At 37.1% G+C, this 15,290-nt stretch overlaps 1 protein-coding gene across 4 annotated transcripts in view; it reads left to right on the forward strand.

Moving 5' to 3' along the window:
* KIF20B (kinesin family member 20B) overlaps positions 1-15,290 on the forward strand; it is a 39,562-nt gene that overhangs the window by 5,456 nt on the left and 18,816 nt on the right. For all 4 annotated transcript variants that reach the window (XM_030486554.1, XM_030486555.1, XM_030486556.1 and 1 more), the window contains exons 6-19: positions 588-772; positions 2,870-2,918; positions 3,548-3,742; positions 3,864-3,975; positions 4,394-4,465; positions 4,892-5,038; positions 6,334-6,496; positions 7,307-7,546; positions 8,282-8,421; positions 9,036-9,186; positions 10,300-10,567; positions 11,139-11,200; positions 11,384-11,503; positions 13,040-13,202. In XM_030486554.1, coding sequence (XP_030342414.1) covers positions 588-772; positions 2,870-2,918; positions 3,548-3,742; positions 3,864-3,975; positions 4,394-4,465; positions 4,892-5,038; positions 6,334-6,496; positions 7,307-7,546; positions 8,282-8,421; positions 9,036-9,186; positions 10,300-10,567; positions 11,139-11,200; positions 11,384-11,503; positions 13,040-13,202 — 2,067 coding nt within the window. The remainder of the gene's footprint in view (positions 1-587; positions 773-2,869; positions 2,919-3,547; positions 3,743-3,863; positions 3,976-4,393; positions 4,466-4,891; positions 5,039-6,333; positions 6,497-7,306; positions 7,547-8,281; positions 8,422-9,035; positions 9,187-10,299; positions 10,568-11,138; positions 11,201-11,383; positions 11,504-13,039; positions 13,203-15,290) is intronic.

Below are 15,290 nucleotides of genomic sequence, written 5' to 3' on the forward strand. Positions count from 1 at the left end.
TTGACTTCTTTTTGCCTTTCAGGTGCAAAAGTAGTATGCTCTGAAAAAAGGGTCTGGGATAGGGAAAGGTGTGCGTCTTGTCACAAGGCTTCTAGTACTTCTTTTGTAGGGTCTGTGGAATTAGTATAGGACAACAACTGAGAGATCAGTCATGACTCGTACTTGAAGATTACTTCCTTGAGAGAGTGAGCGAAGGCAGCTTATGAAATGCAATTTCAAAAACTGCAATTCTCTATTAAGTGTCTGTTGGTTGAGGTATTTTTTTTTGGGTTGAGGTTTTCTTTTTTTCCCTTTGAGGCTAAGCTTTTGAGAATACCCCAGCAGTTTTTTGTTGTATGTTATACGTCTTACTGTCAAAAGTGTAGCGCATGAGCAGTTGCTGAAACTGAATACTTTTCAAACCATTAATAGCATTTCTGTTATATTGAAAAAAACAAAAAACCCCTCCCACTGCTTGATGCTGTAAGTGGCCTCCAAATTCCTCACATATGCCTGGAGATTAGAATTGCTTATTTTTCTGTCTTTATTTATCTGTATACCTTGGTCCCAGTAATAACTCGGATCTTTCTTTTGTATGTTGCCTTCAGGGACAGAAGATGATGTCGGTATTCTGCCAAGGACTATGGATATGTTGTTTAAAAGCATTCAAGGAAAGTTATACACAGCAATGGATCTCAAACCCCATCGATGTAGAGATTATATAAAGCTGACTAAAGACCAAGTGAGAGAAGAAATTGCTCTTAAAAATTCAATACTTCGCCTAACAAAAGAGGTAGAGAATGACTTCTTCCTGTACTGATGAGTATGCATATCTTTAGATAGCTCAATGTTACCCTGTTCATATTCCAGCGGAAGGAGACTCTATTTAAGCATGGGCATGTCTATTTGCTGTCTGCCAGGTATTCAGATGAGCAGTAAAGTGGGCAGTAGAGCTGATGAATCCTGTTCTCCTGGGGATTTCTACCTTGTAGCTGAATACTTGATAGGATGTAAACCTGACAACTCATCCTCTAGGGTTACTGGTGCTTAAAAAGGACTGTATGCAAATAGTATCCCCATCTGTGGGGATGCTACTAGGTCTGCTCCTTTAAACAATTACTGTCTTTCAGGATACTCAAATAAAACTAATAATTTTGAGGTTGTTCCCCTCTCCAGTTTGGCAAGCATCCTCAAAAGAAGCAATATTTATTTTTATTTTTAAACAGCAGAGCTGTAAAGCCAGTGGACTTCTAAAGATTTGAATTAAAATGTGTTTTTTCTGGGCTTCCTTCTTAAACAGATCACTGTTGAGCAGTTCAGAAAAACACTTTGGTTTCATGAGCTGCCTGGATTTCTGAAGCTGTTTAGTCCAATTACATTTATGGGGGATTTGTATTTTATAGAAGGATACCCTTTTTCTTGATGTTTTTAATTCTGAAATGAATGGAATAATAGAAGAAACCTGAGCATATGTTAGCAATTTGAACTAGGAAGGGATTATTGTGGGTTTGTTTTATCTTTAATTAAAATACTTAATTTAATGAAAATACTTAATACCCTAGTGGTATGCTAGGTTATAATGAAGTGTTCTGGCTGTTGTGTGTAGGAATATATGTTATCTTGTTTTTATCTGTGAGTTAGTTAACTGGACTTCTCCAGTGCGGAAGGCAGGTGGCAGCAAAATTCAATTCAAAAGCACAGGCTTATGTTAAATCTTGCTCTAACAGTCTTTAAGAATTTCAGAAAAGCCTGTTATATATGCATTGAATACACATATATGTTCCCTCTAGCTTCTGAAACTGTACTTATAAGAACAATACTTCAGCTTATAAATTTGGTGGCAAGGTTTGCATCTATATTAAGAGACAGATTTTGGTAGGTGGTTTTTATGTGTAAAGTTTAAACCTAAAAGTTTTGATTACCTACCTATGTAACTATTTCAGGAATCTCTTTATGGAATCCTAGCTTTAGATGAAATATACCCTTGACAAAACATTAAAAAAACCAAAACAACCAAACAACCAAAACCCCAAACTGGCCCAAACCACACCTGTTTTCTTCTCTTTTAGGCAATTCTGTGCCTAAACAAAAAACAACCGACCAAAACTAAAGCTGGGAATAGAGTACATGTGTATGAACCTCATAAGTTCTAGCTCTGATTTGTTCTTTTTTTTTTTTTTTTCTAGATTTGTGAGTTTCTCTTTTTATTGAAGAGCACAGCAGATTTTCCTTCTCTCTCTAAGACCTAGACTTTATTACAGACTGTGGAAACCTTTCACAGTTGAATGATAGAATCATAGAATAGTTAGGGTTGGAAAGGACCTCAAGATCATCTAGTTCCAACCCCCCTGCTATGGACAGGGAAATGATGAATCATGAGGCAATAAGTTGCTCACTTAATTTCTTAAGTGAACATATGTTCTACACTTACCTGTTTCTGAGAGTTGACCTAGTAAGCTGCAAGATAAGGAATCCTGGATTAGCAAAATGCCAATAAGAAAAAAATTCAGGACTCTACATCTGCCATGCCAAGAGTAATGTGTAAACTGCAACTGGGCTCCTGCAAATCATCCTGTTTGAATAATCCTGTTTCTGTGTGGATTCCCACCTCTCTCTCTTTCTGTGGCTCGTTTTCTTCTGGTTCAGCAAGCTGAAGTGCGATATGCTGTGATAAGGCCTGACGTAAGGGAAGTGCCAGGAATGAGTATTAAAGTAAGAACAATCCTTTCAACAGGAGGGTACTGGTGCACTAGGCATAATATGTAGCCACGATTTTTGGCATATTGCAACTATGCTGCATTTTTATCTAGTAGGACAATAGAACTACTACAGAAGTAACTGGTGGTGTACTGTCAACAATATGTCTTAAAGTTTCTGTTCTCTTTTATAGGTAGACCATCAAAACAGCACCACGAACAAAGCACCGATTGATTCTAGTGGTATGTTTAATATTAAGGAATTGCAATTAAAGCTGGCAAAGAAGCTTTCTTAAGGTCAACAACTGTCTTATGGTCTATGTTAATAATAAAATGACTACTTGGCGTTTTTTATATGCCTGTGAATTGGATAGTAAGCAAGTTATCTGTGCAGAAAACACAAGGGTAAAATGCTTAGAAAAATAACTGAACAGGCATTGAGATGAAACTACAGCAAAAAAAGTAGTACTACTTATTCCGTGGGCCCTAGTGGTGTCCCGACAGGCTTACAGAGTACCTGTATGTAATCTAATTCTAGCATGTAAAAACTACCTAAATACTAGGTTTGCTTTAGAAAGTCATAATGAAGTGTACTTGTTGGTTTAATTCCATCTTCTAAAGATATTGAAGATACTTGAATAATTCCAACCAAGCTGTATGTGTTTGGTAGAATTTGCAAGTGGAAAAGGAAGTGGTAGAATGTCTTATTACCCTTATTATGTAGGGTAAGCATTTGATGCTTAATAAAGGGGGGGATTTCAATGGATTTTTGTCTGTGACAAGTGTTTTAGAAGGCTCAATTTTCACTAATTTTTAAAATGAAATTCACTTTACTAGGCCTATATTGACTTGTAATATTTTGTTCTTGGCAGATTTGGAAGAACTTTTAAAAGACTCGGAACAATCTAGCACAACTGTGAAAAATTACATGAAGTTTTCTGTTTGGGTTTCATTTTTTGAGATTTACAATGAATGTTTTTATGATCTCCTGATTCCGATATCAAATGACAAGAAAAGAAGAACACTACGCCTTGCTCAAGACATCAAGGGATGTTCTTATGTAAAAGGTGATTGGAATACATTGCGAATTGCCAAATGATATTACTCCTAGTGTGCATATGTTATCCCCGAAGCCCTTCTTACTTTTTGATGATATTTACAAGGTTATCATGTTTGTTCTTCCTAAAGGACTGCAGTGGGTACAGATTTCTGATTCTAAAGAAGCTTTTCGACTTCTAAAACTGGGGTTGAAACAGCAGAGTATTGCAAGCACGAAACTAAATGCTTACTCCAGCAGGAGGTGAGAAACAGCTTTGAATAACATTGGGCATAGGATGGTGTGTGGGATGGAGCAAGCATCAAAAATATGGCTTGAAGGTCTAGGGAAGAGGCTTTAAGAAGGTCTAGATATCTAGGTTTAGGGTTTGGCATCCTTTAGCAGTGCTTTAAGCCAAAAGGATTCAATCCTTCAATAAGATGAACATGTACTAAAACTAACAGTGTTTTATCAAATAGCCTCCTTCAAGCAAAAGCAGTTGGCTCTTATTCTATCTAAATGTCTGAGGAAAAAGCAAAAAAAGTGCTACATAAATATCTCTTTAAAAGTTTGCATCTGATATAGTATATGCTTAGATATGTTGACAGATTCAGCAGTGTTTTGAACAGATGTTGTGGAGGCTAAAAATATTAATTTCTCTACTGATTTAAACTTCTTTTAGTCACAGCATATTCACAGTTAAGGTATTGAAAATTGAAGATTCAGGAGCACCACAAGTGATTCGAGTCAATGAGTAAGTTCAGAGCAGAGTCTCCCTCTTCTTTTATGATATTGTCATTTATCTTTACGTGTTGGTGTACTGGTACTGCACTATACACCCAGCACTCCCTCGTGAAGCCTCATGCACGTATAGTGTTTTCCCCACTTCTTACATTCATATGGTACTTGGTCCTCTACCTCAAGCCATCAGGTTGCAATGCTGTTCTGTATCTTGTCCCCTCTGTTCAACACAAGGTTCTGTTAGCCTGCTGTACTCCTGAACTCATGTAAGTCCTCATAAGGAAGTGGGGGGGAATGGAAAACCTGTTGGGAAAGAGTTTGGCAGGAAGTAGTGTGAAACTTTTTTGGGGAATTCTTCCTCTAAGAAAAGCGTTTTTAAAAGTGAATAACTTGTGCATGTTCAAAGGTAAATAAAGTGAATTTCTTTATCTGCTTTCAGATTGTCATTGTGTGATCTTGCTGGTTCAGAAAGATGTACCAAGACCCGTAATGAAGGTGATAGATTGAAAGAGAGTGGAAATATAAACACCTCTCTCCTGATTCTAGGCAAGTGTATTAATGCACTCAAGAACTGTCAACAGTCAAAGTAAGTCCTTTTATGAATTGCAAACTGGTTGTGGATTTTAAATATTGCCTACAACATTTAAAAGCTATTATTTAAAATCAACAATGCTCACACTAAGGTTTTGGTAGAAAAGATATATAGACTAGTAAAGTCTATAGTGTAAAGTCACGTTGATCTAGCAAAGTTATCATTAAACTTGCCTTGTTTTGCTCCTTATATCATTCAAATTCAAATTGCTCTTATATCATTCAAATCCTTTTAGACACGCTGTCATGGATTTTATCAATTTAACTTGCTTCTGAGCTTGGCTTATCAAACAAACTTTGGAAAAGAGTTTTTTAAACTTGTGTTATAGTAAGAGTCAAATTTTCAGCCTTTTATTACTCCTTTGAGCTAACTCAATTTTCTATGTACTTCTACTGGCAGCTGCTTAGAAGCTGTTAATGTATTCAGAATGTGTTTTTCTGATCTTAACTTTGAATTTTAACAATATAGAAGAAATATTCTAAAGCTTGATCTCTTAATATGTTAATGCACGCACCTTGCAAGTTGGATTGGAAGCAGTACCTGTCTTAAAAGGATTCTTGTTTCAGTCCTGCAGCAAAGCTACTTATGAGCTGTATATGTATCCTGGCAGGAGCGCCACTATCTTGAGTTCTACAGTACTATTCATATAACTGAATAGCTGTCATATGTCCAAAATGCAGGCAACCTATTCAGTGGGAAGTGTGTCTTTTAGTCATGTTTTAGGAATTCTCCTAAAAATTCTTAACATAAAAAAGCTACATCACCAGCTGTTAAGTTCAGGGTCACAGATTTTGATTTTGGAAATGCTAAACTGCTGGGGGATTAGGAAAAGTTCTGGAAGGTATCTCCATGTGTTTGATGTATACTTGTTTTCTTGTAATTCTCCATTTTCAGAGGCAGGATACTGAGTGAGGGGTCTCTGGCAGTGTTGGATACTGCATGCCCAGAACTAAATATGTGCTTTCCATGAATGTAGAAAGGAAAAGAGGTGGGGTATAGCTTGATGTAGCATGAGGCCATGTGACCCACCTTAGGCTGTATGTTGAACATGCTTTTGGTTTAAGTGCTCCCACCGATTGTATTGCTATAGCTGATCTGAGGCAATGGCTAAAGCAGCAGTTTACATTAGCCATGCAATCTTTTCACAAATAGCTATATCTAGTCCAAAACAACTTTAATTGATCTAAAGACTGCTTTTATAAATATTTAAGCATTTGGGTTGCACTGCATAGCTCTTACACTAACTGGAAATTGTTAACCTTCTGGTCATCTGTCTTTTGCCTTTAAAGGTTGCAGCAGCACATACCCTTTCGGGAAAGTAAGTTAACTCACTACTTCCAAGGATTCTTCAGTGGAAAGGGGAAGATATATATGATAGTAAACATAAGCCAGTGTGCCTCAGCATATGATGAAACACTCAATGTGCTAAAGTTCTCAGCCATTGCACAAAAAGTAAGTGTGTTGTAGTTCATCTTGTGATCAGTACTTCTGATTTGCATTTAAAGGGCAGGTGTTCTCACTTGTAAGAATAAACTTAGTTACTGGATTTTTGTCTTGTTGCAATCATATTTATGTCTAGTCAGGCTTTACTACTTTGATGAAAATCCGTAATTCCCATAAAATGTCCAGCCTAACAAGATACTTGCTATATTTAGAAGAAATTCCCTGAAATCTAGGTAAGCTTTTTTCTGTGGTCATGACATGCTCTCACCTAGGAGCAATTCTAGCTTGCCATGCACTACTGCTATCTTAATTTGGAATATTGCTCACCTGAAATATTGATAAAATAGGTTGAGCACCAGAGTTTGAAAGGTCATCTTTATGTCCATAGAGGCTTTAGTGGGAAGGTGGAGGAGGTCCAGGCCTTTGGAATGTGGGCTCATCTAAGTGGGTTAAGTACAACACCAGAAGGAGCAGACTGTAGGGGTGATACTGCTATTTAAAAAGTAGAATTTGTAGGATGACATTTATGTAACGCAACTAGAAAATCAAAGTATAGGAAAAAAAGAAATATATTGGTGTGTGAAGTGGCAACCCTCTTGTAGGTTGTTCAGCTAGTGAAACTTGGTGTTCCTGGGATTAAAAGAAGGGTTAGATTATAAAGTGAGTCTTTGGTATCCTAGCTGGGAACTGGTCTAAGTAGTGACTCTGAACAGAGGATAGTCTCAGAAGACCTATAGGAAAGTGCCAACAGCTGTCTCTTGGAAGTACCAATAGAGGTTTAAAAACCACTGGTGGCTTTGTTCTTTATTTTCTGGGTAGGTCTTTGTCATGGACGGATCTATTCTTCCCCAAGTTCAGTCATTTGGCCAGAAATCAGCAAGAGAATTATCACTACTTGACACAAAAATGCCAATCCCAAGGAAAAGAACTACTATCCTATGGGACAGGAGCTTAGAAGATGTGATTGAAGATGATGATGAGGAACAGCATGTGTCAAGAGAAGAAGCAGTGCAGAAACATGAAGCGAATCAAGTTTGTATTGGAAAAGAAGATTATATGGTATGTGCTAGGGCTACTTTAAGGATTAGTGTAGAATGGAGCCTTGAAACACAGCGGTATTCTCATTTTCCCCATCTCTCACCTTTTTTCTTTTTCCCAATCACCATTATTCTACCTAAATACAGTGTTAAGATCTAAAAGTGGGATTACTCCTGACTTAGTGCCTGTTGTGGGAAAACTTTATACAGGCCAAGAAGTAAGAGTTGCAGATTTGTCTTTCTCTCCCTTTGGTAACCCATGGTCAATGCACAGCAAGTATTATTACCTGTTTTCTAGCAATACAGAAGACTGTATTGTTCTATATTCTATTTACAGGAAAACTCTGAAAACTGTTCTTTAAAGAGCATCAATTTTGGTCAATTCTAGGGAAGACAAAGGTGACGGAACAGAGGACTTGAGACTTTTGTAGAGTTTTCATTAATGTTGCCCCAAAATGAGCATCTGGAAAACAAGAACCAAATCCTGTGGTGCTTAAGCCTGTATTTTTAAGACAACTAAGAATTCTTGTAATAAACTTAATGTTATTTGCTGATGCCTACTCTGTGCAAACTTATAAATTGCTAATGGTATGATCTACTCATGAATCCTCCAGTTTTATGAATGAGCTAGTAAAAGAACTGTAAGAACTTTTGCCAGTTAAAAGTGTTGTAATGTTTGAGGAAAGGGGGGGGAAAAAATGTCGCTTCTGGGGAAACTATTTCTTTATTGAAAGCTTAGTACTAATGGTAATTCTAGACGCTGCTGAATCTCATAGAAGACTTGAAGAAGAAACTTATTGCTGAAAAGAATAATAAGTTACTGCTGGAACTAAAAATTCGTGAAGAAGTGACGCAAGAATTTACACAGTTTTTTGCTAAACGGGAAAGAGATTTCAAGTAAGATAACTTTAAGTGGTTTTAAAGTTACTGATTTACCAAAAAAAAAAAAAAAAGTAAAATTCACTTGTTGCTTAAACCTGTCTCTTGGCCAAAACAAACCACCCACACTCTTCTGATTGACTTACTACATCTGTTAATACATCGGTTTCTGTTTGGAGTATGAGTTCAGGAAAAATGCTGTGTACAAGAGACTTTGATTTGGGGGGATAGGTAGGGGTGAGTGTGTCTAATCTGTAAGTGGTGTTTGTTCCCTTAGAGCTTTCCCTAAGAGAAGGGCTTTGTTGATAGGATGTCTATGGAAAGAGGGACACTTGCATGTTCTTTGGTTACTGCAGTCTTGGGGGTACTCCAGACAGATATTTTGACTTGTGAAGCTTACTAAAAATGTTTGTAGTTAAGTGCTATCCATAATCTTTGTATGTATTTGCCTCCCCTCATTCTTTGAGGGCGTGTGGCATGGGAAATATACTTGTATTTTGGTGTAGCAGCACTGCTTTGTGTATCATTCTATTGTACTAAAATAAATAACTCTGTTTATAAGCAGCTGTACTAATAACTTGTTAGCATCTCATACTGACTAGCTTTTATCTGACTTATTTTTCCTACTATAGAGAGTGCCTTTCTCAGGAACGAGAACGACTTGAAGAGAATTCTGAAAGACGCCTGGAAATCTTCAAGGAACTTGTAAATGGTTATACTAAAAACACAGATGAAGGAAATACATTAAAAGATCAGCCTAGCAGTGAGCAAGCTGGACCGCTGGTACTTTTACCTTTGCACACCCCCTAACCCCTGCCCCAACATCTCTTTTACTAACTACCCATTATGGCCATGGTATGTCTTGGGGATTAGAAGGGTGGTTTCAAAGATTGTATGCGGTGTAACTGTGTCTTCAGCAAGATATATTTATCCAATTTAGTAGGAGTAGTTGTTGATCCTTGGGTGGGTATGCATTTAGGCATCTTTGGGGTTTTCTCCATTCCTGCCGCACAAAGTGAAAAGTTACTGTATACGAAGAAATTAGGGGGGGGGAAATTATGGTATAAAATCTATAACTTTAGGTGCTGCTTGAAAATATTTGAAGCTGACTTCTTAGGCCCCATATAGAGACTGTAATGGAGTGCTCCCAGAGACTTTTTTTTCTCTTAAGGCTGTCGTAGCTACAACTGAAGCAATAAGAGTAGCATATACACTGAAGTGATAGCTCAACTTGAGAGTGGCTCTTGAGTTTGGAACCCTTTGCGTTTTTTAAAAAAAAAACCAAACAAAACAAACCAAAACCCAAAGAAACCCCCCCCAAACAAAAAACCAAAAAAACCCCCAAAAAACCCCAAATCCCAAAACCAACCACCACCACCATCAAAAAAAGTCCAAACTACCAGAAAAGGAAAAAAAAAAAACCCACAAAGAAGAAAGATATAAAGTCAATGTTTGAGCACAGCTTAATTTGATAAGTTAGCACAAACTTATTTGACCCCACAAACTTTTACTGATATATGGAAATTTCAGATGTATTCCTTCTAAAACTGTTCTCGTGCTGTATTTATACAATGTTCTCATCGGGTAAAAAAAATGCTAGCTTTTACACTAAATTTGGAGGGGATGCTTTTGTGGTGATATGAAAGGGAATGTGATGGTGGGTCAATAAATACTTCAAAAAAAAAAAAAAGTAGCTATGACTTGATACTGGAGAGTTGTGTGTAAAGGTAGACAGAAACTGGCAACCAAAACACATGAACCCACAAAATAGTTTTGAAGCCAGAATTAACTGTACTTATATGTTTGAATTCATAATGGTCTTCCAATTTTTCTGTAGAAATAATGACTATTGTGTAATTATTTGCCATTTCTAAATGGGTACAAATTACCTTTCAGGATGAAGAACATAGCATTGGGTCAGGCACCTACGTTGATCTTGAGGGCGTTATTGCTTCTCTGCAGGATGATGTTGCAGATATCAAAAAACAAGCAGAAGAAGCACACAGGTACATTGGGTGCCTAGAGGACCCACAGAAAGCTATAGCTTGGCTTGAAAAAGAACTGGGAAAAACTACCACTGAACTAACTAAGACCAAAGAAGAGCTGACAAGGAAGACCAGGGAACTAATCAAAACTGAAGAAGAGCTGGCAAAGAAAAGCAAAGGTGAGCTGGGTGCGTGATGTGAAAGGTAGAAAAAAGAAAGGCCTGACTGCTGTTAAGTAGAAATAATGATCCAGTCAAGCAGGATTTTGGAACCAAATCATATATGTCTAGGTGGTAACCAATTATTTTATGTATTTTTGGGTTGAACAATTTCACAGGTCTTGGTTATTCCATTTTTAAGATTAAAAATTATCAATTGCAGACTTCTGAATTGTGGGGTAAAATATAGAATTGAATCTTGATTTCATGATATTGCAGTCCCAGCACTTTACATTTTGCTGATGCAGTGTTTTTGGGTACCCTGCGGAAAGTTCATAGAGGAAAAAGTAACAATACCTTGTAATACAATTTCACCAGAAGTCTCTTGACATGATCTATGTATGGGTTGCAAGGCCCAAATCTCTGGTTCAAAAAGCCTAAGCAACTTCTGAAGTGTCCTGTAAGTAGATGTTAACATGGAAATAAATCAATCTATTCAAAAGCCACTGAGGTACTAGAAGACCTGGAAAAATAGACTAATAAGTAAACTACATATTGGCTGCTTATTTGATACAGTCTTTTCTTGTTACAGACTTTGAAACACAGATGATAAAATTAGCTGAGTCATCTGAGCAACTTAAAGAAGCAGCTGAGGTAACTTTCTCAAGGGAAAACTTGTGCGAAATGATGTTCTTTAATATAGAATTCCAGTAGCTTAAAATTCTATTAAAGTGTACTTCTAGCTTATTTTCTTGCATCAACTTAGTTTAACTGATATTACTTCCAAGTAGTTCAATGATTTAACACTGACTGAACTACTATTCTTTCATTTCCAAGAAAATGAATACACAGAATAAAAGGATTCAAGAACTAATGGACATTGTGGAGCAAAAAGATGATGTTATTACAAGACTACAAGACCTGATATCCCTTCTAGAAGAAACCGTAAAAGACTATGTGAGTCTTGGGCATTTCAATTTTCTTTATACAAAGATCTAAATATCTTATAATTGGCTTAACTACTTAAGAAAATTGAAATTTTCTGTAATTAATTGCTACTTGCTTGAATGGTAGCAGGCGAGTTGGCATTGAAAGTAAAGCTACAGCAAAATGTGTGTGTGGGTGTATGTGGAAAAATGGGACTTGCAGAAGCAGTGATCTGGAGTTATTGGGCAAATGTTGATGAGACTTTGAAGAGCCACCCTAAATAAAGAAGGGGGGGAAGGGGGGATCAGAACTCAAACTGGGAGGACTTAAGCAGTGGGAATAAAGGGATTATGTTGCTGTCTTTACTTTTGCCTGAATGGAAGAGGAAGAAAAGGAGGTTTTGCTGCGGTGAAAAGTCAAATTTCATTGAAGTTAAAAAGCTAATAATGTGAGAAGGATAGTAATTGCATAAATTGGTAAGAAAAATCAGTGTGTTTCTCCCACCAGCACCACCATGCACACACACTTTTAAAGGAAGAGCAGTAATATGAGTATATTGAGCAGAGTTTGAACTGGGAGTGGTTGGCCAGGGTATCTCTGCTTTTGATGCGATTAATAAAACTTGCAACTGATTAGTCTACTACCACCTGCTGAATACCAGAAGACTAGCTTGGCTAAATGTATATGGGTTTAAAAAAAAAAAAAAAATCAAGACCTGCATTTAGGGGTGTTTTTTGAGCCTGGTGTCCAGCAATCTGAAGTAGTTCTGAGAACCCATCAAATTTAACTTAGCCAGCACTCTGACACATTTCTCTCTCCCACTGTAAACTCAAGGCTTTGATATACTTAATCTTCTACTCGCTCTCCTGCCCCACGGCAACTTAGCTTTTCAAAAGTGTGAATGCTCTGAGAGTGTAAGAGTTTTGATGACTCCTTCCCATTACCACTCTTTCCCAGAATAAGCCTTGAAGTCTGTCCAGTGTTTCTATGAAACTGCGTGACACAAAACTTAAAACATGACCACAAACATCACGCTTGGCTTGTCACTTTTGTCATCCTGAAAGTAAAATTTTGTTCTTAATCAAACGTACAGTCTAACTGGTCTTTTAAGTTGCATCAGCTCTGGCATGATAAAAAAAAAAAAAAATCTGTGGCTTTGCTGAAGGCTGTTAAAACTTCCAGCTACCAAGTATGACAGGAAGGTGACGAACTTATAGAGCTGACTATTTGTCCTTTGTACAAATCAGGAATTTCCTCAGCTCTTTTGACACTGGACACTGCTTTAGGTGGTAAACAAACTCCTCTTACAATGCAAGTCTTGCATTTTGTAGCTTCCTAGTTTCTTGCTACACTTTCTGTACTTCAGATAAGCACAATGCTTTGCACTGTATCTGAAGGTGTACCTGCTTTTGATTTAAGTAACTGATCTGTAACCGATTTGTTCCTCTCACAACCCCTAAACATGTTAGATAATTTTGTAAAAATATTTGGCTATAAAAGATTACTAAGCTTTTCAAGTGCTCTACTTACTAAAATATAGACGTAATTGATTTTATTTTAACACAGGACAACACTGTAACTAGCCTTAAAAGAATGGCAGAAAAGAACTCTAACCAGGTGATCGAAAGCAGCCAATTCAAGGATTGTGAGGATACCGTATTGGAAGTGGGAAGAAAACGCTCCTTTGAGAATAGGGCTACTGTGGAAGAAGAGCCACCTGCAAAGAAAGGTACAATTTCTACCATCACTCAAGAGGGGGCCTCCCAAAAAAACTTGATTAGTATTCCAGAACAGAAACTAAAAGTTGTGAAGTGTAAACGTTGCATTATGAAGAGAAAATCTGCTATGTTGAACTGTAAATGGAAGTGACTTATATAAACTTAGTCTGTCTTGCGGCAGGTCCTATACTGTTCACTCCTAAGTGCTTAAAATAAAAGTTAGTTTTTAGACTCTTTTGCTTTTTCTCATCTGTTTATGTACTTATACACTCAGCTGTAGTTTTTAAGCAATTTCTTAGCAGCTGTTTTTGTACAGAACTTGCTGTTGATGGACTGCTGGGAAAGTAGTATCTCCCACTCAAGTTTTTTAAAATATTCTAAGCAAGCATCAAAAGGGTCTGTCAGTGACTTTTTTTGGTCGTAGAGTATGTGCTGTTAAACTTGATGTTTCATTCTGAATGCATGCTGTGAACACACCAGCTCTGGTCACGGTGACAGTGCTGGCAAAGGAGAGAAATTTTCCACTTGAATGGAAGTAAAATTATTTCAAGTCCACAGATAGCATATTTTGTGCAGCTTTCACATTTGCGCTTCAATATTTTTGCTTTCCTTCCTTCATCTGTGAGCTTACTAGTTCTCTTCAAATGAATAAACTAGCTGCAGTTGAAGACCTTCAAGGATAAGGGTGAAACTTAAAAGAACACTGCATTTACCTTATCCATTTCATTAAGGTCTATTCATCAGTGAGATTTGAGCTATGGGACAGACTTGTACAAATGGTATATGTAAGATCTGCGTGCCTCTAATGTAACTTCAGGACATAGCTGGTCTTCAGTTTCTCAGAACTATGGAAAAGCACATACAAAAGGAGAATTAAAAGTCTTTCCTTTGTGTCCCTTACTTTCTTGCCTTCCTCCTGCAGAATAGGTGCAAACAAGAAAAAGTTCCACGGGAGGATGGGATAGAAAAATAGAAATAAGATTTAAAAAAAAATGGGAAGCAGAAAACATTTATCTCCATAAAGAGGAGATAAAACATGTTAAAAGGAGACTTGTTAAATTCATATGTTCACAGAAAACTGTGGGGATCCAGATAGTGAGAAAACTGAATGCTGGACTGTCATTTATCATGCCCTGCAGTGAAAGAACAAGGGGAACAGTAGGTCGAGTAGAAGATCAGTTTAAGTTTATGGAAAAAAGCATTTCATGTAATGGGTAGTGAACTTCTAATATTTCCTGCCCTAGGAAGTAGGAGATGCAGATGATTCTCAGATTCCAGGAGTGATTAGACAAGCTAACAGTCAACAGGTCCACACACAGATACTGAAAAGGTTAAGCAGGGATATATTGTCCTGTATTCTTCCAACACTCCCAATTGTTCTGTGTCAGGGAAGGTCTGTAGGAAGTGGCTGGACCTACCAACAGTAGGAAAAGAAGGTAAAATATTAGGCTATGTCAACCAATGGTGTGTGATGCAGTAGGGCATTTCTGATGTTTGTACAACTTCAAATCAGAGAGTCTTCAAAAGACACTTACAGAAAGCTTCTATCTCTGTACCAGATGCATATCTGATTCATCTATACTATCTTTGATTAGGATGAATATTGGATTATAGCATGGTCATTTGATGGTGCCACGTATATAAATGTTACAGGAAGGGGGTGGGAAATGAAGCTGAGGTAGACTGATATACTAGATAGTAGTAGGTTTGCTATCTCGTGACTGAAGCTCATCTAAACAAATAAAAAATAGAAAAGTGATGGCTCTTCTCAAACAAGAAATTGGATATCAGAGCCAATTAATATAAGCACTGAGATTTTTCTGTTGGGAAGAACAGGCTATTCAGTCATGTTAAATATGTTTCTTTTGTGGGTTTCTTTTAAATGGTTTCTTTTGAGAATAGAAAGCATCTGATTTTAAAACTGAGTTGTTTGATGCTCCATGATGATGACATTTATTAATATATGCTTACATTTAACCATTCTTATTAGATGTACGATAGAACAATTTGCACCTAAACTGTGATTGTTTTCTCATAGTATTTAGATATGCTAATGGCCGAAGATCAAATTTTATTTTGGGAGAAGATAAGTTATTTTG

This window comes from Strigops habroptila, chromosome 5 (genome assembly GCF_004027225.2).
Source record: "Strigops habroptila isolate Jane chromosome 5, bStrHab1.2.pri, whole genome shotgun sequence".
Taxonomy (NCBI): Eukaryota; Metazoa; Chordata; class Aves; order Psittaciformes; family Psittacidae; genus Strigops; species Strigops habroptila.